Here is a 21,541-nt window from a genome sequence, read left to right as displayed (position 1 = left end):
ATTTGAGTTGCAATATTTAAATGGTAGTTAGAATGGTTAGTAACAGAATGTTTAATCAGTATAATATTTGGCATTTTTTTAGGGTAGCTTAATGAGTGACAATATAGGACCATAGTTGTCAGTATCGTACGATACGCGATACGTATCGTATCGTTTGAAAGTTGTATCGTTGATACGTATCGTAGGTGCATATGAATCGGACGATACAGTTGTATGTATCGTACATATCGTGCGTATCGTACGTATCGGTTGTATCGGACGATACATAAACAATTGGCTTAAATAGGCTTTTTTAACCAAAATTTCAGCCCAAATTTAGCCCAAAACGTTTTTTCATTTTTTTAAAATCAAGTTGGGCTATTTTGGTAGTTTGGCCCAATACAAAAAGCCTTCTTAATTACTATTATTATTTTTTTTTTTTTAGCCCTAAAAAAATTGAACCACAATTAAATCTATTTACCCACACATAGCCGCACCAATTAGTAGTCACCCACACGTTTTTTTCCTTTGTATCTCAATTCTCAAGCTCTTAACTTTCCCAAAACCCCTTTGGCTTCCTCTCTATTTGATTTCATCTTTTTACCTTTTAGATCATCAAGTTCTAGGAGATCTCTCATCAAGGGACCACAAGCTCCAAAGGACCACAATCTTGTCTTTTTCTTCTATTCCTTTTCCTAACCCAAAAGTCACACACTCTCACATGCTACTAGAGCAAGACAACAACAACAAGAAGTGCAACCTCACGTTGGGTCCACTGTGTGTGTAAGGTTAGTTTTTCTTTTTTCTTAATAAATTTTTTTGATTAATTCTTTATACTGAAAAATTATTGTAATTATTTATTGTTATTAACATATTATATTAGTTAATTTAGTTTAATATAATCGAGTGGCTTATAAAAAATTAGTTTAGTATAACTGAATATGTATCAATGTATGTATATGAGTGTTTATATATAAATATTATATATATATATATATATATATTTATATATGTATTTTGTAATGTTAATATTAATATTGTGAATTTGTGATAGTGTAACTGTGACTGTGATACTTAATTTGTGTACATAAAAATTGTTGATTGACTATAAATTCATGTGTTCATATTTGCTTTTAGGAATATAAAAAAGAAATCGTCTTGAGCAACAAAGAGTGAATGCTTTGGTGTTTGTAAACTATAATATTAATTTGGAGTTGAGACAAATAAAGAGAGAAGAGAATGGTGACTCATATGATCCAATTTGTCTATCGGATATGGAATCTGATGATGAATGGATTACCGAAAAGGAAGAACCTTGCTTGCCAAAAGATACCTCATGGATGGACATTCATGAATGCTTTGAAGTTAATGAGGAAGGATGTAGTAGAAAAAGAAAGAGAGGTATAAATTTATATTAAATTGAAATTTTCTTTTCTATATTATGAATAAAATGCTAATTTTGACAATATATATTTTTTGTTATTATTTTTATAGGTCCAAGAAATTTGAATGCCAAAAAGAAAAGTAAAGAAAAAGTTATTGAAGTTGAAGAACCAGAAGAGATAGTGGATGTTGGAGATGATGAAGAAGATGTACAAGAAGATGCCAATGATGAAATGATTTTGCAAGATGATGAAGATGATAACTTCATTGACTTGGACTATGGAGATGATTTTGATGATTTTGATTAGGCAGTGATGAATATGATTAGGAAAAAAAATATTTTGACTAATATAATATGTAGTGACTTTGAACTCTAATGAATTTGGATATGGATATTTTTATCTTTTGGATATGGATGTTAAAAATATATTTCCATTTGGTTTATTTGGTTAGCTTAGTCAAATACTTTAACATAAGTGATAATTAAAGTAGTCATTATTTGCATATGTTTCAATTTTATAATAAATATATGTATATGTATAATGTTTTATAAATTTTATATAGTGTTTGTGTATCTTACGATACACGATACGATACGATACACGATACATAAAAATGAAAAAACGATTCATGATACGATTCACGATTTGACAACTATGTATAGGACTAATAACTTCTCTCCTTTAAAATGTAAAAAGGTAAGTTGTAATATTTTGGTTTTTTTTGAGTGCACACGTGGTATAATGGGAAGAAATTAAGGAATTGTCTTATGCAATTATATATAGAGTAAAGTAATAGAAATCAATATCCCTCTTTCACTAGAGTTTAATTAAGGATGATAGTTTTAAAAACTTGTACTTTTTTATTTAATGCATTAATTAATTGATATTTCCTTTAAAAATTAGATTTTTTAAACTAAACCTATAATATATAGGATGGAGGAAGTACCATTTTGTTGAATTTGGATTGGGCTAGTGCAGTTACTCCAATCCCTCTCACAAATTGTTTTTAGCTTTCTCACTTTTTAACTTTTAACTTTTTACTTTCTTTATATAATAGTTGAGATATTTTAAAGTTTTTTTTTTCAACTTTAAATTTCAGTCATTCACAACTGTTGCATCAGCACTTGATTTCAATCCCATTCGGTCTTACCCGTGAAAATCTATAATCTACTGTTCATCTCATAAAATATCAGTAATGTAACATCCATGCGGCACTAATCGTGGCATCACCGCATGGATTCATGCTCTTTTTTCATTTATTGCATAAAATATTTGTTCTATCAAAGATATAAAAGAAGTAAATAAAGTTTTTTGAATAACTAATCTCTTCCCTCTGTAGTTGCTATCAAAATATCTGAGATTTCGTCAAACAATCTCAACTCATAATTAAAGCAATTTGACAAAAAATTAAAAGTATAATAATGACTAAAATTGAACATTCAAAGGATATGGGTCATTTGGAAACATGGAGTAAGGATATGGGTTGAGTAGTTACTAGTTTCTGTTCCGTGGATAATGGACAATGCCTTCATATCAATTTGTGAAATTACAAATCTACATTACTAATGGAATCGAAATGATCACTGGATTGATCAGAAAATCCTTTCAATTGGCTAGAATCTGTTACTTGAATGAAACTAAATCTTGTAGAATCATATTAAATATTTGACGATACATCCTGTACTTTGCAAAAAAATTGATCCTTGTTTACAAACTATCTAACCAAATCGAATTCTCTCTCAATATTTTCCTCAAAAAATCCTATTAGTGCAGATTCTTCCCCTACTAAGTTTATAACGTTATCCTTGACTTGGGCTTAGCTAAGATTAAAGTAAAATAAACAAATAATGTCTCTGAAAACTGCACTCCTTGGAATCAAAGGCGGGAACTGATTCTAACTTGAATTCTTTGAAGATAAAATCTCTTCCTTCAAACATAAATAAACCCATTAAATTAGATTCTCTTCCTCTCTTTTAACTTTCCTCTCTGCTATATATATATATATATGGATCACCTCTATTACAACAGCGTACCATCAAATTATCCTCTATCAGAGATTCAGAGTGGTAAGCTGCCTGCGTACATATACCATGTATACTTTCTTTTGAATCTTTGATACGTCTTTGTGTTTGAATTTCAACGTGATTCTGAATATTTCTTACTTGCATGCTAATATTCTTTTCTTTTTCATTTTTGTTTGGTGCACAATCTACAAAACCAGATATTGCTATATATCACATAGAGAAATTCCAAGCGAGGAACAATGCCGCAATTGCTCCATGGGACACTTATGGCATCAATTTTTGAAGTTGATAGGATACACTATGAATGCGGCCTCAATTTACGAAAGGTACATGTTTGAATTGTTGGGGATTAAAGAACTATACCATTTTCAATAATTGTATTTTGGGATTTTCTTAGGCTTTGATTTCAATTTCTTGCTCACCTTGAATTCTTAGAATGAATTTGGATGTAGCTTTTTGCTTCTAGTTTACTTATTTATTTGCTCAAACTTGGTTAAAATATGGTCATACATAAAAAATAAATAAATAAAAGGGTGAAGTTTTAAGATTAAGAGACAATTCATAAGCAAATAAATTTTAAAAAATCAAATAAATTCAAAAATTAAAAGAAAATACTGTTACTAAACAGACATTAATTAGAGATGTATATATATATATATATATATATATATATAAAAGGATAGAACTAAAGAATATGATGATCAGCCTATTTGCCATACTAGCTTGTAATAACAAATAAAGACTATAAAGTGAAATGAAAATGATCTTTTCTAAGACAGAAATCTTAAATTGACATCATATGGCAGTTCTTATGACGAAGGAAAAAAAAAGTTATTTTAAAAAAAGTCTTTATATGATGATTTCTCATTAACATTAGTTTTTTTTTTTTTTTTTTTTGAGAAACAAACACACACACATTCAATTAGTTTGAAGCATCAATTAGTTTCAAAGTTTTAAGTGTAGACCGAATTCAAATATATATATATATATATTATTTTTTTATCTACCACATTCAAATCTTGATTCCTTATTCAATGGCAAGAGATTTTATGGGTTGAACTAACTTGAATCCATGTTTTTAAAATGAAAAGAGTTTATATTATAGTAAACGTTTAATTAGTTTTTTTTGGTAAATTACAAATTGCACCCTTAAAGTTTGGGGATATTTGGATTTTACACCCTAAAGTTTTAAACTTTGGGTTTTACCCTCTGAAGTTTATGGTGTTTGGATTTTACACTTTGACGTTTCAAAATTTGGATTTTACCCCCTAAAATTAGGGAGTGTTTGGATTTTACACCCCCAAATTTTGAAACTTTAGGATATAAAATCTAAACACTCTCAAACTTTATGGAGTAAAATCCAATCAATTCAAAAATATAGGGGGTAAAATCCAATCACTCCCAAATTTTAGGGATGTAATTTGCAATTTACTCTAGTTTTATATATATATATATATATATCTCTTAAGATATGTAATTACACATTATTTAAAATTGCATTCCATCACATAAAAAATAATAATTAATTTTAATGGCCTAAGACACTATTTATGCATCTATTTTCGAACATCTTTAATGATCACAATGCCTTTTATTAAAATTTGACTAAGAAACATTAAGTTTGAGAGCACTGAAAACCAACGAAGTATGAAGGTGCATGTGCTGGATTTCAGACAATTCATTTAGCAGTACTCTAATTCTAAGAAAGTTTAAGCGAAAGTGAAACATTGATAATGATAAGATATACGAAAGGAACCGAATCCTTTATACAAAATAAAATTTTGTCTTTTATTGTAGTATATTACATTTTTTAATTAAATCCAAGTACATGATTACATTGAATGATATTCAAAAAGATGACAATGTTAATGTTTTATTCGTTAAAAGTGCTTGAATTTAATTGGAGAACCTAATGTATTTTACATAGAGTAATGCATTTAAGTTTTACCCAAATTAATTGGCATAAATCTTTTAATTAGACCCAAAAGTTGGTATTTATATGTTGGACATTGTATCAAAAGATAAATACATCTAGCGATGCAATATCTTTCATAATAATTGATGTAGTTTGTTGTAATTGGTACATAAGAAAAGTGATTTCTATAGAAACTCAATGTTGGAGCAATACATTTTTGTTTTTTGTTTTTTTAGGGAGACAAGCTAAATAGATCAATAATATTATATACACAAAATAAAACACACACAATTATATATATAATTTATATTTTAAGCATATTTTTAACTTAATTAGTTTCATATATATATATATATATTATTGTCTCATACATAAGAAAATCTCATATATATATATATATATATTGTTATTATTGTCTCATTCATAAGAAAATTTCATCAAGCCAGGTTTATAGAACTAAAGAAAAATATTTTATTTCTTAGGTAATGTATAATTATCCTTTAAATTATATTAATCACAATTAATACTCTCTAAATGTTTTAATAATTAAATATTAAACATTAGAGTATAATAAATTTTTTAGAAAATAAATGTATTTAAATCAATCAATTTCTAATAAATTAAATAAATATGTTACTTTTATATACTTGAGCAAAATATAGGAATAGTACCTTAAGTTCAGTGTATTAGATTCTCAAATTAAATTCAAACATATGGTTGTATTGATTAATAAAGCACAAAAAATGTTATCTTTTTTTTAAAAAGAAAACTAATTAAATTCAATACAATTATGTGGTTGAATTTAATTGAAAATTTAAATGTATTACACCTAAAGTTCACTCTAATGTAATATAAGTGAAATATAATAATAACAATACTAAATAAAATATTTTATTTTATTTATGGATGATAAGATAAAATATATCTCAAACTTTTAACCATTATAGAATCTTTTCTTCAAATGGAAAAGAATGCATATATTGGTATCTCTAGCGCCTAATTAAGATGAAAAGAAGTTTGTTTTTACAATTAAAAAAAGAAGAAGAAATTTTACAAATTAAAATCCCATGTCTCATTCAATGTTCCACCTATTGTAGCCTACCACACTTTTTTTTCCCTTATAAAGTACCAAATTAAAGTTTGAAATAGAAAAAATATTCCAAATAATTACAGATTGCAATTGGTAAAACATAAACTGAAATACAAGAGTGGGACATCTGATTTTTATTTAAAATTTACTGATATATTCTTTGAAATATATGTTTTAAAGGCTCCTACAGTTAATAAATTATATCGATTCTCAAAAAAAAAAAAAAAAAAAGGTTAATAGATATATATATAGCAAAAAAGTTTAATATTAAAAGAAATTAAGTAAGACATTAATACTTTAAATGAGTTTAATATGTGTGTGCGGTGGGAGAGGAGGAGGGGGGGGGGGGGGGGGGGAGGCGTTAAGAAAGATTTGCACTTAATTAAAAAAATTAATTAACAAAATATAAGGGGAGGGGGAGAGTTTGAAAACCCAGGCCCCCTCCCTTCACCACTGGGTTTCTTTGAAAATGGTGTCTGAAAGAAATCTTGTCCCTAACATTGCTCACATTAGATTTATAGTTTTTCCTTAGTTCAAAACTTAGATAAATATGAGGATTATAATTTTTTTTTATTGTATATTCATTGAAAAAAAATTAATAAGGACAAAATCTATTGTTGGCCCCTAAAATTTAATCATTGAATGTTTTGCCCCTAAAATTTAAAGTAATTACTTTTAATTGTGAGCAAAATTAAAATAATCACTTTTAGTCCCTAGCTTACTTAAAGTGATTGGCTTTGGTCCTTTTGTTAACATTTGTTAAATCTTTCTAACGGAAAGATGATGTAGTCAAACTAAAAACTTATATATCTCTATTTAAAAAAAAAAAATACTTATTTATCATTGCTTTAATAGACACATTGATGGCTAAAAGTGATTATTTTAAGTTTTAAGGAACTGAAAATGATCATTTTAAGTTTGTTAGGAACAAAAAACAATATTATAAGCTTTACAGATTAAAATCTCTAATAGGTTATAGAGTTTAGGGACCAACAACATATTTGATCAATTAATAAAATATATACTAGACACTTTTTGGGCTATATATATATGTTCGAAATTTGGAAGGCATGTGACGTTGAAAACTATATGTCCCTTCTTTTTTTGAGGCATATATGTCCTTTCTTCGAATTTGCTGTTGCCTTTATTGTTGTGTCCATGTGTGTTCCAAAACCTTTGTTTTCCTTAAGTTGGTTAGGAATGTATTTCTCTTAGAGCATTAGTATTGGGTTGTAAAATCCTCTAAGTAGCTATTTTACATCCTTTGTGCCCCAAAACATGTCATATCCGGGGTTCTATATCTAAAAATATATACAATCCAACTACAATAAGTTGCTTAATTTACAACCTACTATTCACTTGGATGTAAACTTAAAGGTGAAACTACACTATTGGTCCCTAAAATTTACCTTATGAGCACAATTGATTTCTTAAGTTTCAAGTGAGCACTATTAATCTCTCAAGTTTTAAAAATGAGTAATATCAGTCTATTTGTTAACTTCTGTTAGTTTATTACTTAAGTGACTAACGGAATAGTATCTACGCATTTTTTCAATAAGAAAAAATTACAAAAATTATTTTACAAGTCATAAATCCATTAATACTAAAATACTTTGCCCGGCAAATCAAACCCATTATAGTTTTAGTCTTTTAGATAGGGTACAGACGAAATGAAAGGTGAATGGGTCATAGTCCGGTAGGCAGTAGGAGGCAAAGTTGGGGTGTGTGACTTGCGAGAAGGAGCAAGGTAGAATAATGGCTACACAGGCTTGCATATGAGATGAGTTTCAATTGGTGAATATAATGTGGCATGTAAACCGATTGGTCGAAACATCGGGAAGGCAGTGGCAACTGATTGGTCGAAACATTGGGAAGGCAGTGGCAGTGGCTACATAAATAAAGAGATCTGAAAAGGCCAGCTTTTAAATGTAAATCTTAATCTCTTTTGTTAGATCTTTCTCATACCATAGGATACTTGAGTTTGGATTGTATCAATTTTTTCTTTTCTTTTTGGATCGGATACCATAGATTGTAACCATTCTGGGACTCATTGCATGGCTGTGAATACGAGCAAAGGGAAAGTTGTCCCTCGGCTATTTGTTGTTGCGCTGTTGTTTATGATAGCATGCTCTTCATTCCAGGAGCTTTGCGCTTATCCGATGACCATACGGTTTAAAGCTCTTTACCATAAACACGGTATAAATATTTTGATATTAATGGTTTCTTCTTACTGTAAAATAATTTTTGCAATTATTTTTATTAAAAAAAATTGTCAAGTTACTATTCCGCTAACCACGTAAATAATAAACTAACGACAGTTAACAGAAAATTAATATTGTTCATTTTTAGAATTTGAGAAACTAATTACGCACATAAGATAAACTTTAAAGATCAATAATGTAATTTCGCCTTTAAAGATCAATAGTGTAATTACGCCTAAACTTAAAAGACATTATTTTATTCACTCGTGTCTCTCTCTCTCTCTCTCTCTCTCTCTCTCTGCTGGTTACTAGTAAGACATTATTTTATAATATTTTATGATGTAGATATATTATTTTATGGACTCTTCTAGGCTTTTATTTATTTATTACTGAGAAGGCTTCCTTTTTTGTCTTTGGATAATAAGCCATGGTTTGATTTGATAGCTTGCGAATTATTTATTTATTTTATTTCACATCTCACGTCTCTCACACAGTACTAGAATGAAGAACCTTACTACCTTTTACTCCAACTCATTTCTTATTGTTTTATTTCTTTCTTGTTTGGACTGCTTTTGTTTGGTCTGATTCGTCTGAAACCAGTATACACACACACATATGTGTGTGTGTATATATATATATATAATATCTTTACATAACTCTAAACATTTTTTATTTCATCCAACCAGTTTGTGAACTATGAGTTATCTTTTTAACCAATTGATCAGAACTAATATACCAATAGTTCTAAAAATTATAAAACATATTTGGTCAATTTTAAATAATTTAAATAATAAACATCAGTTTACATTCCTAAAATATTCAAGTCTTGCATTGTTTGAATAAACAATCTCGCTCAGTATACACTTCGCTCAATTGAACTTCTAGCAAACTGTAAATAACCTCAAGCAGAAACTTCAATTGATCTTTGTGCGACACTCACTTGAGTGATCTGCAAATTGGAACCTTGCTCAATTCTTTAATGACACTCACTCGAGATTCATTTTAGTCTCACTTAAGTAACTTTTGAAAATTAGACCGTTATAGCTTTGACATTAACTTCATGTCTAGTTTTATCAACTAAAACTATATTAATATGCGAAAACCAAACACCAAAGGACTTTCCTTTGAATCGATTTAGACTAAGCTCATTCATCACTAGTGTAAAGAGATATATTTATTGCTATCCTTGATGTAAACCTATAATGATTTTTTAAAAAAAAAAAAAAAAAAAAAAAAAAAAAAAAAAAACTCGCTATATTAAATTACCTCATTCACCCAATTTATCAATTAATTTACCACATGGATAGTCTACTTTAATGCTAACCATATTAAACCTGAATTGTTTGTAGACTTCCAAGAATTTATTTCCCCTTTTCTTGCAACCAGATGAATCATAAAGCTTATATAAGACCCTAATAACTAGGAGTTTCGGAATAGGGGACACTTATATCTATAATATAATCATGCCAAGAATATTATCTTTTTTATCCACCGCTAAAAGAGGGAAAAGGAAAGCTGTGAAACACCTCTTGTTTTTCATCAATTCTATTCTACCTAAGAATTTATTTGGATATCACTTATTGCTAAAAACTGAAAATATTGTAGTAAAATAATTTTTAAATATGTAAATAGTACCGTGGAACCCAATTTTAAAGTTGTTTTTGCTGAAAAAAGTATTTGCGGGTCTCATGAATAATGCACGGGATCCACATATCAAAACGTAGACGCACAATTCATTTCATTTCAGTAACATCCAAACGTGCACTAAGTCTAATAGAATTATTTGGCAAGTCATCTTTAATCGGTGACCATGAGATACAAGCTTGTGTCATATCATTCCACTGATGGAAGGTGACAAGCAATTTCCCAGACCATGCATGATTATAGATTTCATCCAAACAAAACTTCTTATATTAGTTTTTTTTCATTCTATCTCAAATTTGTTTATGTTACCAAGTTCCATAAGTCTATATACCTACCAACGCTAATCATTCAATTTTTGGTATGGTTTCTTGAATTCACTTTTAACCTTACACATTTTTTTCTTGAAATTTGGAAACTTTGGGTGCACAAAAGTATGGGAAAAGGTTACTGGCCAAAGTGTTGTGCCGACCTGAGGTAAACTATTCTTCTTATGCTTTAAAGATTCCCATCCTTCTTTGACTAGTAATTTTTTTATATTATCAACTTCAATTTGATCATTCGTGAAATCTTTTTCTAACACGTATATATATATGAAGCAGATTTTTGGATCTAAACTCTATGCAACAGTGGATTTGGATAAGGCCAGGGTTGTGCAGACTAGAATGGTCGAAAACCAACCCTCCAATCCCCAGTGGTCAGAGTCCTTTCGCATATACTGTGCCCATTATATCTCAAATATTGTATTCACAGTCAAAGAGGACGATCCTAGTGGGGCAACACTAATTGGAAGAGCTTATGTACCTGTTGAGGAAATCATAAGGGGGTTTATGTTTGAGAAATGGGTTGATATTTTGGATGTAGACCGCAATCCTATAGGTTCTAAAATCCGTGTCAAGTTGCAGTTTTTGAGTGTTGCCCAAGACTTGCATTGGTCTCAGGGAATCAAAACGCAACAATTTGTCGGAGTTCCTTATACATTCTTCAAGCAAAGAAAAGGTTGCAAAGTTTCTCTGTACCAAGATGCCCATGTTCCAGAGAATTTTTTATCTTACATAACCCTGTCCAGTGGGATGCGTTATGAGCCTCAAAGATGCTGGAAGGACATCTTTGATGCAATTAGTAATGCGAAGCACCTAATTTACATAGCTGGATGGTCTGTGTATACTGAGATAACCTTGACAAGGGACCCAACTAAGCCAAAGCAAGATGCCCCCACATTAGGGAAGCTGCTTAAGAAGAAGGCTGAGGAAGGTGTCACAGTTCTCATGCTTGTTTGGGATGACAGAACTTCTCTTATGGAGCTGAGGAAGGATGGTTTTATGGCAACTCACGATGAAGATACTGAGAAATATTTTCAAGGCACAAATGTGCGTTGCTTTTTGTGCCCGCGTAATCCTGTTGGCCGAAGAAGCAGAATTCAGGGGTCGGAGATTTCTACCATGTTTACTCACAATCAAAAGACAATAGTTGTTGACAAGGAAGTGGCTGGTGAAGGATCACAAAAGAGAAGGATAGCGAGTTTCATTGGTGGTATTGATCTTTGTGATGGGAGATATGATACACTACATCATCCCTTATTTAGTACTTTGAGCACAATCCACCATGATGATTTCCATCAGCCCAACTTTGCAACTGCTTCTATCAACAAAGGTGGTCCAAGGGAGCCGTGGCATGACATTCATTGCCAACTAGAAGGGCCGATTGCTTGGGATGTCTTGTACAATTTTGAGCTGAGGTGGACTAAGCAGGTTGGGGACAAGTTCCTCATTCCTAGAGGCAAGCTTGATGAGATTATAATCCACCCATCACCAGTTACATCATCAGATGACCCGGAATCATGGAATGTTCAGTTGTTCCGATCCATTGATGGTGGGGCGGCTTCTGGCTTTCCCGTAGAACCTGAAGATGCAGCAGCTTTAGGCCTTGTTACTGGGAAGGATAACGTCATCGACCGAGGAATTCAGGATGCATATATCAATGCTATTAGACGAGCCAAAAATTTCATCTACATTGAGAATCAGTATTTTATTGGAAGTTCATATGGCTGGAAATCAAGTGACATTAAGGTAGAGGACGTTAGTGCTTTGCATCTTATACCAAAGGAGCTCTCACTAAAGATTGTTAGTAAGATTGAAGCAAATGAGAGGTTTGCTGTCTACATTGTGATCCCAATGTGGCCGGAAGGAATACCAGAGAGTGCTTCTGTTCAGGCAATATTAGATTGGCAGCGGAGGACAATGGAGATGATGTACTTAGATATCACTCAAGCCCTTAATAGAAAGGGACTCGAGACCAATCCCCACGATTATCTAAATTTCTTCTGCCTTGGGAAGCGAGAGGCAAGGAGAGAGGGAGAATATGTACCTCCAGAGAAACCAGAACCTGACACTGATTATAGTAGAGCTCAGCAAGCCCGTCGCTTCATGATATATGTTCATTCAAAGATGATGATAGGTTAAGTTTTGAATTAAATTTAAGTGAGTTTAAAGTTATTATTAATGCTTTGTCTATGTCTCATGGTGAATGGCATGTTTGACTAATTTTTTTTTTTTATGATCTTCTTTAATGTAGTTGACGATGAATACATAATCATTGGATCCGCAAATATCAACCAAAGGTCAATGGATGGGGCAAGGGACTCTGAGATTGCAATGGGGGCATATCAACCAAAGAATTTAGCCACTGAAGGAGCAGCGAGGGGCCAAATCTATGGACTCCGAATAGCATTATGGTTTGAACACCTTCAACTTATAGATATGGACGAGTCCTTCCTTTATCCAGAAAGTGAGAAATGTGTCAATCAAATGAATAATATTGCTAAGAATAATTGGGAAATATACATGAAGGAGACAATTGATGCTGACATGAAAGGACATCTACTCCCTTATCCCATCCAAGTAACTAGGGATGGAAAGATTACAACACTCTCTGGGTTTAGATTCTTCCCTGATACCAAAGCTCCTGTTCTGGGTGCCAAATCAGAATACCTTCCTACAATCCTTACCACTCAGTGGCATGCCTACCAGAGTACATAATAATATCATATGCCCTATGTAACTCTCATTCATTCATCCAAATAAAAAAACAAATGTAACTCTCATTCATTCAGTAGTAATAATATTGGGCGGTAAATATTCCACATTATTGCTTAATATAGTGTTTTATGTGTACATAACTTGAATTACATTCTCTTAAAAGTTATCAAGACTTTTGAGCAGAATTAGTGACTAGGTTGCTAGTTCGGTGCACTACCTTTTAACAAGATATCTTTCCCATCTAAAAATCCCTCGAATAAAATCATATATAAAAATTTGTAACACGTTTTACATTAAAAAACTTGGTAAAATATTTTGCAAAAACACATTGTGACTCTCCTCCACCTATTTGGTGGCTAGGTCACTAGTCAGGTGCGCTCTGCAGCTAGTGCTGGCGGTCCAGTGGTTGGAGCCGCAGTTCTGACAGTTGGTGCCTATGGTTTGGTAGCTAGAACGGTGATCCAGTCACTGGCGGCTTGGGTGGTTGAGTCGTAAATTTTGGTATTTTTTGCTTGAAAAATTTTACATATCACACCAAACACCTGAAAATATTTTACATGTAAAATATTTTAATTCGAAACAAATGGAGCATAATTTATAATCCTAAGTTCCAAATTTTTTTAGTTTAAACATTTATAAATTATTAAACTAAAAGGGTAGGGGGATATGAAATTACTAGATTAATACAATGACTTTGAACAAAGAGGTGGTAATTACAAATTAATCACAATTATCTCTAATTTATAGGGTAAACTACATATTTGGTCCTTACCCTTTATGCTAAATCTCAATTTAGTCTCTGACCTTTCAAATGTGTCAATTTGATCCCTAACATTTTAGTATTGTATGAGAATAGTCCCTACCGTTAAGTAATGGATGAAAAATATTAACGTGACTAATAACAAAAATAAAATATAATTTTTATGTCACATAGACCGCCACGTGAACTGCCATATGGTTTACATTAAAAAAAAACTAAAGTGACATGTCAGCTATTTTAAAACCTTTGTGATCAAGGATACAAAGGTTCGGTCCTATAGAACAGACCTTGTTCAAGTAAGGTCGTAGCTATTTTAAAACCTATTGCCATGTCTTTTTTGTTTTTTTAATAGAAAACTGAAAATCCCTTAACATAAGCTAGAAACAAGTACATTAGTTGAGAGAGCATGTTCTAAGAAACAAGGGCTCTCCTCAATCCAAGCAAAATATTGCTCAACACCCTGAGCATGTTTTGCTAACAAGTGGGCCATCTGATTACCTTTCCTACCAATATGTGAAATAGAAAATTTACGAAAAGCACTTAACAGAGAACTAATTCCATACATAATTGATGCAATCGAAGACGGAGGAGGAGAAATGCCAGCAATAGAATTTGAAACCATAACAGAATCCCCCTCAAGAACAATCTCATGAAATCCCATACCTTTAGATCGGGGTGGTGGGCATTAGTTCCAGTCACTTGATTGAGCCCAGGGAGAATGATGAGCCATTTGGACTGGAAAGAAGGTTGTTGTTGGTGTTGTCTGTTCAGGTTTGTTGTTTGAGAAAAGAGGAACAATAAAGAAGGTTGTTGTTGGTGTTTTCTGTTAAGGGTTTGTTGTTTGTAAGGGTGGAGTTGAGTGTGGTGGGATGAAGGCAGTGGAGGAGAGAAGACCATCTGGGACAAATCCATATATTTTTTTTCCTACTTATGTTTTTGGATTATATATATTTTTTGGTTGTGGTGGTAATGGTGTAATGTTAATGTTTACATACTTTGGATTTTGGAATTCAGACTTTGAAATGATGATTGATGATTCCTTCGTGAGGTGCTATGTGGGTGATGAATTGATAATCTCTTCGTGAATTCTTAGGGTTATTGTTTTAGAGATGCAAATTGGGAATTTTTTATTCCTTTTTTAATTCTATTTTTTGTTTAGGTTTTTAAAGCTAAAAAGAAAAATAAATAATAGAATTTAAACTAAAATGAAATAGGTTATATGGTAGTCAAAATGGCAGTCTACGCGACATAAAAATAATATCTTATTTTTGTTATTAGCCATATTAGTATTTTTCATCCATCACTTAATGACAATGACTATTTTGACACGATACTAAAATGTTAAGGACCAAATTAACACGTTCAAAAGGTCAAAGACCAATTTGAGATTCAGTGTAAAGGTTAAAGACCAAATATGTAATTTACCCTAATATTGTTAGTATGTTTCTGTTGAGCCACATTTGCAGTCATATCACCCATTTATTTTCTACATTTTCTTTTCTCATTTTAAACTTTTCTTCTCCCTATTATAAATAATAAAAAATTAAAAAATAAACTCTTTTTTTTCTTCTTATTAGTTCGTACCTACGGTTGTACTTCCTTCAACATTTCCTTTCTCTCTTTGCCCCTTTATCTCCCCACTACTCTCAACTTTACCACTATACTTCCTTTATCATTTTCTCTTTCTTATATTAAATAGATTTTTTTTTTTCAATTGGAAATTTTCAATTGAGAAAAAGAGTGATACCGCAATTGGTGCATTGGTCTTTGCAGCTTTAATGCTTTTTACTGGTTGGTTCTATTTTTTTTATGTGAATTTAAAATTGTTTGAATTGTATAATTGGCAATTACTGACATCGGTAAACAACCCAAGGCAATTTGATTAAAATTTAATTCATGACGATCATAAGTAGAAAGCTTATTTCTTCTAGCCCCTTTTTTTGTTCGACAAAAGATCCATTTATATACAATAATTACATTGTAGTGGGTATAGTTTAGCGGTAAAAGTGCATTGATTATTCTTCTCCCCATTTTATTTTGTATAAATTTGATATCATTTCTTCCATTCAATCCATATTTTTCTCACACAAAAAATGTGAGCTCTCTCTCTCTCTCTCTCTCTCTCTCTCTTGGTGGATTTTGTTCTTTCTTATAACTCTTGTAGGGATAAGGGCCCAAGATCATATATTGGGCCTTGGGTTTTGTCCGAGGACATTGATAAGTTCGAGGAGGAACAAATAGTTGTTAGGGGTTCCCATTTAAAGTCTCATAAGTAGGGAACGAATGGAGGGTGATCCGAGGAGGAACTCTTTCTCGGATACAATGAATGCAGCTCAAGTATCTATTCCATTGATTAGAATGACCTTCCAGAAAGCCCCAGTGATAGGGACATGCCTTATGAACATATGAGAAAGAAGGAAACCCAAAAATATCTAAGGAAAAGCTGCTACCACAGCATTAAATGCACTGCAGCTACTTTTCTAGCCGCATTTATGTGGAGAAGACCTCAAAATAGTGCTGTCTTGGCTATCACAACTCACAGAAAGTCAAAGAAGGTGTCTGATGGGATAGGTACTCAAGTAAGGGCTCAAACGATCAATAAGTGTAGGATCAAGATAATCCCAAGAGAGCTATATAATGTGAAAGGTCCTCCATATCCAAAGGATCGGAAAAATAAAGAGAGAACACTGTAGTAATCTAAATTATTCTTGTATTCAATTGTAACCAATTTATATAAGTTTGACCTCCTCGGACGGTGAAGTCGTTCAGCTTTACTTTCTTTGTTCTTGCTTGATCATCTTCCAAACCCATACTAGCCGTTGTCAAATTCATTAGGGCCTAGTTTTTCGACCTACTCTCTACAAATTTATTGTATTGGGCTCATTGGGCCAAGATTCCATACATTTTGGGCTTGGGCTGTAAACCGTGTCCCTACAATTGGCGCCGTCTGTGGGAAGAACTTGTGTGATAGTGAAAATAATGGTCAACTATGGTAGGTTTAGGTCCACACTAGGCAGAATCCATATCATCCCAACGTGAAAATCCTTTCGCCAACCTTGAGCGTAGAAGAGATCAAGAAAGCAGCGTGCACACTACGTGTACAAGCAAAAGCCACTCTCAAGTTGGGAGTCACGTCTCTCAAGAGCAACATAATAAAGCTATGCAAAGGGAGATCAACTATCTAAAGAAGAACTTACGCCATGCACAACGAAGACGAACTCCCACCCCATCTGATTCCTCTTTCAACGATGAGAAGGATAGCGGTTATCGACATAGATCAAGAACTCCTCCTAGTGAATCCTTCTCATATGAAGAGGAGCACCACTGTGAACGCAAATGCAAAAGCCCAACTCACAGAGGACTGGGAAATGATGCTATGAGCAAAGCTTTGAACCAGATTTCCAAGTCGCCCTTCACGCATAGGATTGAAAGGGCAACTCTTCCTTGGCTTTTCCATCAGCCAACATTCACCATCTACAATGGGCGAACGGACCTAGTGGAGCATGTGAGCCATTTCAGTCAGAAAATAGCTGTCTATTCTAAGGACAAAACCTTGATGTGTAAGGTGTTCCCATCCAGTCTGGGACCCATGGCAATGAGATGGTTCGACGGCCTAAAGGCAGATTCCATAGGTTCCTTCAAGGAGCTCACTCGGGCATTTGACTCTCATTTTATTACATGTACCAGGGTCCCTCGACCCTTAGACTCCCTACTATCATTGTCCATGCGAGAAAGGGAGACCCTGAAAGCATACTCAAACAGGTACTGGGAGACATATAATGAGATAGATGGTGACTTTGATGATGTCACCATCTGTACTTTCAAGAGTGGCCTCCTAACTGAGCATGGTTTAAGGAAGTCCCTAACAGGAAAACCTGTCACTAGCCTATGCCAACTCATGGACCGGATTGACAAGTATAAAAGGGTTGAGGAAGACCAGCAACTGGGTAAAGGAAAGGCTATGGTGATCTCTTAGGAAAAGAGGGATTTACCTTAGAGAGATTTTGCTGGACAATCAGGGTCCACCAACACCCAAACTGTTAATGCAGTATTTCGAGAACCGGTGCATCAGGTTCTAGAGAAGATTAAGAACGAGCTGTTCTTCAAATGGCCGAACAAGATGGCTGGAAACCCCATGAGACGTAACCAGAGCTTTTATTGCCAATATCATCAGGACTAGGGGCACACTACAGAAGATTGTAGAAATTTGTGGGACCATCTGGACTAGTTGGTCCGAGAAAGGAAGTTGAAGCAGCTGCTGCACCATTCCAGTGGCCAAGCGGGGCAGACAGGTTTGGATCCCCGAAGAGATGCTTCTTCAAGACCTCCTCTAGGAACGATCAATGTCATCTTTGTTGCCCCTGGTAGGACCAATTCTTGTCCCTCCAGAGTGATGTCTGTGGCTCAACTGTCCACCGAGGACAACAATTCAGAGCCAAAAAGAGCCAAAATAGAGATCCCACTGGTTCTAGGCTTCTCGGCCGAGGATAAGATCAGAACTATCCAACCTCATAACGATGCTTTGGTGATCACACTCAGAATAGGGGGGTATGATGTGAAGAGAGTGTTGGTAGATCAAGGAAGTGCTGTTGAGATAATGTACCCCGACCTGTACAAGGGGTTGAATTTAAAACCCGAGGACCTAACGGCATACGATTCCCCTTTAGTAAGTTTCGAAGGGAAGACTGTTACTCTAAGAGGTCAGATTAGACTACCCATACAGACCGGTTTAGACGTAGTGGAAGTGGATTTCATTGTAGTGGACGCTTACTCACCCTACACAGCTATAGTGGCTAGACCTTGGCTTCATGCCTTAGAAACCGTCTCTTCTACCCTACACCAGAAGGTGAAATATCTGTCCAATGGCTAGGTTAAAGAGATTGTGGGGAATCAGTCCATGGCTAAGCAGTGCATGGTGGCTGCCATCTTACATCAGCCCAATGCTGAGCCCTCGGCCTTTGTTGAAAGGGGCTTATAGCAATCAAAAATTTCGGTATTGCCCAATAATGGATCAACCAAGGAAGCGAAGTGCGAAGATTTAGAAAGGTCATTCTTCCAGGTTGGCTCCTAGCTACCTCCCCAAGAGAGAGAAGAGCTAATTGAGTTCCTTAGAAAAAATGTGGATGTATTTGCCTGTAGTGCCTATGAAGCTCCGGGGTGGAACCCAAACTTCATTTGCCACCATTTGAATGTCAATCCATCTATTACCCCAAAAAAGTAACCTCCTTGGTGCTCATTTAGAGACATTCTAATGCTGTCAAAGATGAAGTGACAAAACTTAAACAGATAGGGGCTATCAAGGAAGTTTTCTACCCTGAGTGGCTGGCCAATACTGTGGTAATGAAGAAAAAGAATGGGAAATGGTGAGTATGTGTAGATTACACGGATTAAAACAAAGCTTGCCCAAAAGATCCATTCCCTATACCTCGAATAGACCAACTGGTGGATGCGTCTGTTGGCCATCCTTGGATGAGTTTCTTAGATGCCTTTCAAGGATACCATCAAATACGACTAGCCCTAGATGATCAGGAGAAGACAGCCTTTGTCACCCCCACTAGAAACTACCATTACAAAGTAATGCCCTTTGGCTTGAAAAATGCGGGATCCATCTATCAAAAGATGATGACTAAGATGTTTGAACCGCAGTTAAGCAAGAGTATTGAGGTTTATATAGATGACATGGTGGTGAAGAGTAAGGTGGTATTCGAACATATAGGAGACCTCGGAAACATTTTTTGAAATTCTGAGGAAACACAAGTTACGCCTTAACGCTTCCAAGTACTCTTTTGGTGTGGGATCAGGCAAATTTCTGGGCTATATGGTGACTCACCGGGGGATCGAGGTTAATCCCAACCAAATTAAGGTGATAAACAGTCTACAACAACTTCAGAACCCAAAGGAAGTTCAGAAACTAACCGGAATGACTGTTTCCTTGAACCGGTTTATCTCTCAGTCAGCAGATAGATGCAGACCCTTCTTTCTGTTGATGAATAAATGAAAGGGATTTTAGTGGACTGAGGAATGTGCTTTGGCCTTCCAACAGCTTAAGGAATATCTCTCTCATCCACCTATAATGTCTAGCCCTAAGATGGATGAAATTCTATTTGCTTATATTGTTGTGGCCCCTCATGCTGTGAGTTTGGTGTTGATACGAGTTGACAGTGGCATACAACGGTCAATTTACTATGTGAGTAAATCACTACATGAGGCTAAGATTCGTTACTTACCACTGGAGAAAGCCATTCTGGTAGTGGTGCATGGTACACGAAAGCTTCCCTATTACTTTCAAGCACATACAGTTGTCATCCTGACTCAACTTCCACTCAAGGCCATATTTCGAAGTGCTGATTACACGGGGAAGATTGCTAAATGGGGCACAGTTCTAGGGGCTTTTGACATCAAATACATGTCTTGTACCTCTGTCAAGGGCCAGGTCCTTGCGGACCTGGTGGCCGAGTTCACTGAACCCCCATCAGAAGAAGTAGCAGCGACACAGAACATGGATGAAAAATCGGTCGGCACAATCTCCCTGCAAGAACCTTTATTCTGGAAGGTATACGTTGATGGTGCAGCAAATCAAAGGGGTTCCGGAGTGGGGCTAGTTCTAATCTCCCTTAAAAAGCTCACCATTGAGAAATCATTAAGATTGGGCTTTTTGGCCATAAATAATGAAGCTGAATATGAAGCTTTGCTGGAGGGAATTTCCATGGTTCAAAGAATAGGAGGAAATTTAGTAAAGATGTTCTCGGACTCTAGACTAGTTGTCGGCCAGGTGAAGGGCGAACTAGAGGCAAAAGATGAGAGGATGCAGGGGTATTTAAGTCAAGTTAGGCATTTGCAATCAGGATTTGAATCCTTCAGCCTACTGCATGTCCCCAAAAGTGGAAACACATATGCCGATTCCCTAGCCATGCTTGCAACCTCCTCGGCGCAGAGCCTACCTAGAGTTATCCTTATAGAAGACTTATGCAAACCCACAGAGGTAAAGGGGAAGGTGGTTCATGTTCACCAAGTCAGAGTAGGGCCTAGTTGGATGGACCCCATAGTACTATTTCTGAGAGAGGACATCTTGCCAGAGGATAAAATAGAAGTTGACAAAATAGGGAGAAAGGCACCTCGTTTCTGGCTATCCGAGGACTAAAAACTATACAAGCACTCTTTTTCTGGGCCGTATCTACTCTGCGTTCACCTTGAGGCATTAGAGCTGCTCCTTGAGGAATTACATGAAAGGATTTGTGGAAGCCACACAGGAGGCATATCTTTATCTCACAGAGCCATCACTCAGGGCTATTGGTGGCTGAATATGCAGAAAGAAGCCAAGAATATGTGAGGAAGTGTGATCAATGCCAAAGATTTGCACCAAATATACATCAACTAGGAGGAAGCCTTAACCCCCTATCCAGCCCCTGTCCTTTTGCTCAGTGGGGCTTAGATATCGTCAGTCCATTCCCCAAGGCCATCGGGAACAAGAGGTACTTGCTAGTCGGCACGGACTACTTTACTAAATG

At 34.5% G+C, this 21,541-nt stretch overlaps 4 protein-coding genes across 4 annotated transcripts; all 4 read left to right on the top strand.

Moving 5' to 3' along the window:
- Positions 1-695: 695 nt before the first annotated feature.
- LOC115975615 (MATH and LRR domain-containing protein PFE0570w-like) lies at positions 696-1,679 on the top strand. The gene is made up of 3 exons (XM_031096474.1): positions 696-767; positions 1,117-1,380; positions 1,474-1,679. The coding sequence occupies exons 2-3, from the start codon at positions 1,254-1,256 to the stop codon at positions 1,668-1,670; spliced, it is 324 nt and encodes a 107-aa protein (XP_030952334.1). The 5' UTR covers positions 696-767; positions 1,117-1,253; the 3' UTR covers positions 1,671-1,679.
- Positions 1,680-3,627: 1,948 nt separating this feature from the next.
- LOC115961148 (phospholipase D alpha 1-like) lies at positions 3,628-13,273 on the top strand. Its single transcript, XM_031080180.1, has 4 exons — positions 3,628-3,714; positions 10,671-10,712; positions 10,838-12,692; positions 12,810-13,273. Exons 1-4 carry the CDS (start codon positions 3,628-3,630, stop codon positions 13,271-13,273), a joined length of 2,448 nt encoding a protein of 815 aa, XP_030936040.1.
- A 3,920-nt stretch (positions 13,274-17,193) lies between these two features.
- LOC115961143 lies at positions 17,194-18,009 on the top strand. The gene has a single exon (XM_031080175.1). It carries the CDS (start codon positions 17,194-17,196, stop codon positions 18,007-18,009), a length of 816 nt encoding a protein of 271 aa, XP_030936035.1.
- Positions 18,010-18,426: 417 nt separating this feature from the next.
- Positions 18,427-18,903, top strand: LOC115961132. The gene has a single exon (XM_031080169.1). The coding sequence runs from the start codon at positions 18,427-18,429 to the stop codon at positions 18,901-18,903; it is 477 nt and encodes a 158-aa protein (XP_030936029.1).
- Positions 18,904-21,541: the final 2,638 nt, after the last annotated feature.

The sequence above is a fragment of the Quercus lobata genome, chromosome 2 (assembly GCF_001633185.2).
Source record: "Quercus lobata isolate SW786 chromosome 2, ValleyOak3.0 Primary Assembly, whole genome shotgun sequence".
In the NCBI taxonomy this organism is placed as follows: domain Eukaryota; kingdom Viridiplantae; phylum Streptophyta; class Magnoliopsida; order Fagales; family Fagaceae; genus Quercus; species Quercus lobata.
This window is presented reverse-complemented; position numbering and strand designations above follow the sequence as displayed.